Consider the following 7,473-nt stretch of genomic DNA (forward strand, 5'->3'; position numbering starts at 1 on the left):
GAAAATGGGTGTTTTATTTTCAAAAGTAATACACTTAAATGATGAAATACACTTATGAAACATCAGAAAAAAACAATGTAATCTCAAAACAACTGTCTTGGGATTCGTCCAAGCAACAGCCCTGTTCTCTCTAGTTTTTAGCAACTAGTCACATTTCAGTGATATAACAGTTATAAAACATCAACACATCTTAGGGAGGTCAAGTAACCCAGGCCTCAGACAATGAAATCCTGTTATATTTGGGCTTTTAATAAAATCAGTTAAGCATCAACAGGAAGGAAGGTACAACTGCTCTTTAAGTACTTCAAAATCCTATTTTGTAAAGTTTATCAAGGCCGGGACACATATTTGTCTTATATGACAGGTTTGCAGTCAATGTAGTTTCCTCGTCACTAATTGCAAATTTCAGACTTTCGTCCAACTGAAAGTTCCCCAGTTTTCTCTGTCATTGTAACAGATGCTGCTGGCTCTAGATCTTCAGTCCAGACATGAAAAAAAAAAACAAGCTGAGACCTGTAAATTCCACTTCGACCCATATGTTGACCAATTACAGGGATTGGTTCAGTTTAGTAAAATTGCACCACCTGAAAACCCCTGAGGCAACGGAAGGCCAACGTGTCCAGGTGGCCCAGATCTATCAAGTTATATTCCAGGTGAACCCTGACTAGGCGGCTGAGAGGAGACTCATTGCCTCGACCCCAACAGAAAGCATCACGTGGAATTACACGGATCTTGTTGTGCGAAAATGTTGCAGAGTGGAGCCATAAAGGGAGCTGCTTTGGTACCTGTTGTAAGGTGTTGTGACTCATGTCTAGCTGATGCAGAAGTGGAAGAACCCGGAAGGCACCAAGGGCCACTTTAGTGATCTTGTTTCTTGCTAGGCCTAGGTGCTCCAACTGAGGCATTGAGATAAAAGCATCCTTGCCAATGTTAGAGATGAAGTTTCCCTCCAAGTTAAGGGTCTTTATGCTGCGGGGTAGATGGAGAGGAATTTGCTTCAGTAAGTTGCCCTCTAGATTTAAACTCTCGAGGTGACTGGCATTCAGTAGTGCTGCCTTCCCAAGACCTTTATCGGTCAATCTATTCGCACTTAGATCCAGGACCTGCAGCTCCGCCTCACCCCAGAACATGTCGCCTTGGAGGCGTTGAATGCAGTTGCCTCTGAGATAGAGTTCTCGAAGACTGAGGGGCAGCTGCAGGGGAACAGAGGCAAGCTGATTGTAGGAAAGTGTAAGAGTCCGAAGTTTGCCCAAGGGTAGAAGAACTCCTGGAGGGATAGTGGATGATTTGTTCCCCAGGCTGTTGTTGCTCAGGCTGAGGATCAGCAGGTTTGGGCAGTGTCCGAAGGCTGCATCGGACATCACATTTACCTGGTTCCCATCCAGCCGTAGCTCCTCTAGAGTAACGGGCAGGTCATTTGGGATACTTCGGAGAAGGTTCCGCTCTACGTATAGTCTCTTAAGGCCCTTGATCCCTTCAAAGGAACCCTCGATCGTCACGTCTGTTAAATGGTTGTTGCTTAACACCAGGAACTCCATGGAGTCATACTCGGAGAGCAACTTCAATTGAATGCTATCGATGTGGTTGTTCATTAAGAGAATGTAACGGGAGTTGTAAGGAATTCCGTAAGGTATTTTGTCCAGATGTTTGTCAGAACACTGCACAACCCTGGAAAAGAGGAGATCATGTTAAATTATAGCATGTAAACTGAACGGTTTCCAGTGCAATACTCAGCAGCATCAGGACCATTCTTAAAGGTATAGTTCACCCAAAAATTTAAATTCTGTCATTAATTACTCACCCTTATGTCCGTCCAAACCCGTAAGACCTTTGCTTTCCTTCGGAACACAAATTAAGATATTTTTGATGAAATCCAAGAGCTTTCTGACCCTGCATAAACAGCAACGCAACTGACACGTTCAAGGCCCAGAAAGGTTGTAAAGATTTAGTTAAAATAGTCCATGTGACATCAGTGGTTTTTGTAGACAACGAAAACAAAAATAACGACTTTATTCTATTAACGATGTCCTTACTACCTTTCTGGGCCTTGAACGTGTCAGGTGCGTTGCTATCTATGCATGGTCAGAACGTTCTCAGATTTAATCAAAAATATCTTAATTTGTGTTCTAAAGATGAACGAAGGTCTTACGGGTTTGGAATGACAGAATTTTCATTTTTGGGTGAACTATAACTTTAAGCATGTTGGTTTAAGATTTAGTAGACACATACCTCCCATAGCAGGAACATTCTGAGGGACAGTAGTGATCTTCAAAATAGGGAAAATACGAAGGTGTTGTTGGTTTCAATTTTCTCTCCCGTTTTAACTTTTTCACTTTCTTTGCTTTTTTCATAACTTTGGTCTTCTTCGCCTTTACTTTGAGGACCTTTTTTTTCTTTGCTTTCAGTGTCATATTGTCTTTAGGTTTGTTTTTTGATTCGACCATAAAAGTACTAAGAGGGGCCTTTGCAGTGGGTCCTGCCCTTGCTGCCATTGCTGTTACATTAACACTCACTTCCTCCAGTGGGTGGAGTTTAGAGCTGTTCATCACATGGAGCTCCACTCTGAGATCATCATTCGTGCTGCTTTCATTTACTAGTAAGGAGGCTCCGGTCGCCTCAGCAGTTGAATTCCCAATATGAAGTTTTGTGGTTATGATAGGCAAGGTTTCAGTAGTTGCTGCTGGTCCTTGTAAAGTAAAGGGGAATGAGGAAGGTACAGTAACTGATTTTGTATGCAAGTTCAGGACAGGTTGGGAGGCAGTGGCCATGGTAGGAGGAGTGGCATTCTGATTGTCAGTTGGAGGTAGATGTTCCTCACCCTCAATTTCTTGTGAATGGCTGGTATTCTGTGCAGTAAGGATGGGTTTGGTTAAGATTACATCTGACATGTCGTGTTCATCCAGATTCTGTCCTTGCTGCTCCTCGTTTTCTGCTACTACTTTGCTTTTTACATCAGTTTCTCTTGTTTGTTCCACCCTTTTTGTTATCCTCATACCATGTTCTTCAACTGTGTCCGTTTCTTCTTCCGCCTCTTGCATTGTGACCTCTTTCTCATTTCTTTTCTCCTCTTCAGTGTTGAGAGCCTCCATCAAACGATCAAGTCTCTGCTCTGCCCAAAGATCACCTTCTGCAGATACATTCTGCATGACTGTCACATTTACACCTATAAGAAGTAATAAACCTTTGTGAACTTAATGAACACAAAATCACCCCCATAACTGATGATTCATTTGCTTTTAGGACATTTGCCAACTGTAATACATAAGTTACATGATTAAAAGACTGCACTGTGAGTTAGGGACATTACGGACAAACTACACTTATTCCATAATACAAACACATTTACTTATGAATTGAACAACTTGTGTTTATTATTTCATCTGAAACATTCTGTACTTAACCTTAAAAGACAGACTTAAAAATATTAAGTAAAAGCAATAATTTAATCATAAGTAATTAATAATTTAAATTTAAAGAACACTTACTCGGCTGAAGCACAAAAGGGTGTCCAGACACAGCGAAAATCCAAAACAGCAGCATGAGGGGCTTCATTTTTGGCTAAAATGGCTAAAGAGAAGAATACAATTTTCTAATTAACGTGAAAAGCAGACTGTTACAAATGCATTTGTCTGCTGTAAAAGTCTGTGGCGATCAACCAAGCTCCCGGAGACTGAAATAAAATACTCATGATTTTCTAAATGGCTGGCCTGACAACCACAATAAAAGGTGCCAGGAAGCATCTGAACCGGTTTTAATTTACAAGCCATAACTGATCGTGTGAGCAATAAATCCAGATCTTGAGATTTTTTTTAATGAGATTGGCCCGCCAGGCACAGCTTACCTGGAATGTGTTCAAGGTGAGTATGTGGCGTCCTTCAGATGTTTAAGTCCTTGTACTCTGCCGATATGGAAGACATGCTGGCTTCCTGTGTTGCATAGACTGTCTCTACACACGACTAACACATACGCAAACAAATAAATGCGCATCCGGACTAATGGACCCATTTAAAGACTCTCCTTCTCCCTAATGTAAATTCCACATACACTCAGAAAAATTATACACTCTTGAGTAATAGCTCTCTTCAAAGACACTTATCATTACGGGAATTTTCTCACTCACACACTAGATCCAGAAAAATCTAACGGATCAATTCAGGGGAATGGAGATAGACATAGTGGATAGAAAGGTCAAAGGTCAGGATTCACTTTAGGATTGACACTATTTGCTTTACTTTCACAAATACTGGTGCCGACTCACTGGCACCACAATGACAAGTGTTTCCCTAAAAGGGTCTGTGGCCTTTGACCTTACAACAGGTTCGTATTTAGTCACATAGAGCTGTGTGAGGTGGGACAAAAAGTTTGGATGAAGAAAGTTATATTCAAGACGGAGAATTCAAATGTTCAAGAATCTGTCATTGCTAAATCCATTTTGTTCCATCACTAATCACGAATTTCATTGGAATAGATGTAAAACCTTTTCTTAGAACTTAAAATAAAACTAGGAAATAAAAAGATGATTAAAAGAAGATGTTCACTGTCACCACCAAGCAGCAGGAAAGAAATGCGTGAGCTGGCAGGGAAACAGATATTTGGGCAGAGAGTTTCACGGTGTCTGCATAAAAACTTTATCAGATCACGTCATTACTAGTTTATTCTGACTCAAATTCGTCTCGATTTTTTGAAAAATATTTAATGCTTGAATTCAATTAGGAGTTTTCAAACTTTTGGGCTCCCTAATGTGATGATATGAAGAAACATGTATATTTTAAGATTCATTTATGTAAAAAAAGATATTGAGATATTGTTAAGACATGGTGTTTAAAAATGTAATAATTGGCATTATTTTGCACTGTGCTAACCAAAAATACATATATTATCGGAACAATAGTTTTACTTCAAATTAATTCATGAATCTAATTTATCTGTATAATACTTCACAATACAAATTGGCCATTTTCACAATAATATTTTTTCCCTTTTAATTTTCACACTTTTTCCATCTGACATTTTCCATGGACCCACTAGCACCCGCTTAAAGCCCCCTGGAGACCAGTTTGAAAACCCCTACTCTAAATCACTGCCATTAGGCCTAAATATGATGTAATATATCTGAAAGCTGCATTTTCAGGCCTTATACCATTATTGCTCCTCATTTAAGATGGTGTCAATAGTAAACCCTTTACATTTGTTGAAAGACACCGATGACACAGCTAGACTCAACACTAAACCTTTTGTTAGCTCTCTTTTGTGCATGTGCTAAAGCTGTAATGACGCACACCTGGTCAGGAGACAGCTGAACGGCCAGCTGTCCAATTACATTTGCTCAAAGGACTGTAATTTCAACACGGCTTGTTGTTTATGAATGTAAATATCCTAAAATTAAAGTAGACAGTCTGTACTTTAACCAAACAGCGATGAAGTCAAAGAGAGATAATAGAAACCTCATGGCTGATTTTCCAATTCCAATTTAGACCTGAAACAAAAGCAAATGTTTTAGCCTTCAGATGGACTAATTGATTGCACTTTGTGTGTGAGTGTGTGCAGACTACATAAACACATATGTATCAGTTCACTCGATAACCAACCCAGCATTGCGAGGAAGTTTACACTAGAGCTTGCTATTAAATGTGTACCCCGAAGGTTAACCAATCTTTTAGACTCATGTAGGGGAATTCACTAAAGCCCAGTGTATATTTGACACGAACACTCAGTGTATGCGTACAGCCAAACGCATAAGCCCAAAGTATACTTCAGTTCTGGCACGAAGGTGTAGCATTAGCATACAGCCAACTGTATAAGCCTAAAGTATACTTCTGTTTTGATGCAAACTTTTAGTCTATGCATACAGACAAACACTTAAAGGGATAGGCCTAGTTCACCCAAAATTTTAAAGCTAAATAAAGCGCATCAATCCATCATAAAAAAAGTACTCCACACGGCTCCGGGGGTGAATAAAGGCCTTATAGAGTGAAATTTTGATGCATTTGTGTAAGAAAAATATCCATATTTAAAACTTTATAAACTGTAATCTCTAGCTTCAGCTAATTGTCGTACGTGCATTAATGGGAGAGTGGCGTTTTAGCGGATGATGTAAGTGTGGTGTAAGCTCTGGTGAAATAACTCCTCAGACATTTTTCTTCACAAAGCCAAATGCATAAACCCAAAATATAATTAAGTTTTGATGCAAACGCGTAGAATATGTGTACAGACAAATGCATAAGCCCAAAGTTTACATCAGTTCTAACACATGCTTAGTGTATGCGTACAGCCAAATGCATAAGCCCACACTACAAAAAATGATTTTCTTAGTATTTTTGTAGTTTTCTAGTATAAATATCTTAGAATTATTGAAATAGGATGCATACAAGTAAAACGACTTATGATATTATGTCTTGTTTTCTGAAAAAATTACCCAAATTGTATTAGTTTTTGCTTAAAACATGCAAAAATATCTGCCGGGGCAAGAAAAATAATCTTGTTTAGCCTTTAATTTAAGATTATTTTTCTTACCCCATTGGCAGATATTTTTGCTTGTTTTAATAAAACATTTTTTTGATATTTTTTTCAGAAAACAAGACATAATATCTTAAGTCATTTTACTTCTCAAGTAAATGAATCTTGATTCAAGAATGTTTATATTTATAATAGAAACCAAGACAAAAATACTAAGTAAGAAAATAATTTTTTGCAGTGCAAAGAATAATTCAGCTCTGATGCGAATGCTTAGCGTAAGCATATAGCCAAACGCATAAGTCTAAAACATCATTCAGTTTTGACGTGAACACTTAGCGTATTATGTACAGCCAAACACATAAACTCAAAATATAATTCAGTTTTGACACGAACACTTGCATACAGCCAAATGCATAAACCCAAAGTATACGTCAGTTTTCACATGAACATGTAGCGTATTCATGCACCCAAATGCATAAATCCAAAGCTTAATTAATTTGCTACGCAAACACTTAGCATATAACCAAATGCTTAAGAGCAAAGTTTACTTCAATTTTGACGCGAATGCATAGCGTATATGTACAGCCAACATATATTTCAGTTCTGATGCGAGCATTTAGCATATGTGTGCAGCCAAATGCAATCCAATGTATACTTCAGTTTTGATGCAAACACTTAGCATAAGCGTACAGCCAAATGAATAAACCCTAAAATATACTTAAGTTTTGACGCAAACATTTGGCATACACACACAGCTGAATGCACAGTCTTTTAAAATAAGACTGTATGAATTGGGGAAAAACTAAATGACTATTTTGCTCATTCAAGGTGCACTGATTCAGTGCATCGGTGCTTTATTAAACCACACTGGGTGAATAATATGCAGAGTGTTGTGCTTATAACACCATGAACAAACATATCACAACAGATTACTGAACATAAAGTGATGGACAAAGTCCGATGTTAGAAAGCCCATAAAGGCACCATGATTCTTATTCTGGATCCTGTCGACCTTGG

The 7,473-nt window shown here is 38.5% G+C and overlaps 1 protein-coding gene across 1 annotated transcript; it reads right to left on the reverse strand.

The window, feature by feature from the left end:
• Positions 1 to 566: 566 nt before the first annotated feature.
• LOC107565629 (extracellular matrix protein 2) lies at positions 567 to 3,913 on the reverse strand. The gene is made up of 4 exons (XM_016250893.1): positions 3,842 to 3,913; positions 3,486 to 3,567; positions 2,230 to 3,163; positions 567 to 1,668 (listed from the first exon to the last, which is right to left on the reverse strand). The coding sequence occupies exons 2-4, from the start codon at positions 3,550 to 3,552 to the stop codon at positions 567 to 569; spliced, it is 2,103 nt and encodes a 700-aa protein (XP_016106379.1). The 5' UTR covers positions 3,553 to 3,567; positions 3,842 to 3,913.
• Positions 3,914 to 7,473: the final 3,560 nt, after the last annotated feature.

The sequence above is a fragment of the Sinocyclocheilus grahami genome, unplaced genomic scaffold (genome assembly GCF_001515645.1).
Source record: "Sinocyclocheilus grahami isolate Dianchi unplaced genomic scaffold, SAMN03320097.WGS_v1.1 scaffold1013.1, whole genome shotgun sequence".
In the NCBI taxonomy this organism is placed as follows: domain Eukaryota; kingdom Metazoa; phylum Chordata; class Actinopteri; order Cypriniformes; family Cyprinidae; genus Sinocyclocheilus; species Sinocyclocheilus grahami.

Excerpts from the sequence above, each read along its gene's own strand:
- LOC107565629 (XM_016250893.1), bottom strand. The coding sequence starts at position 3,552 with ATGAAGCCCCTCATGCTGCTGTTTTGGATTTTCGCTGTGTCTGGACAC. Across the intron at positions 3,164-3,485 it reads CCCTTTTGTGCTTCAGCCGA|GTGTAAATGTGACAGTCATG; the intron begins GTAAGTGTTCTT and ends TACTTCTTATAG. Across the intron at positions 1,669-2,229 it reads GAATGTTCCTGCTATGGGAG|GGTTGTGCAGTGTTCTGACA; the intron begins GTATGTGTCTAC and ends CCTCTTTTCCAG.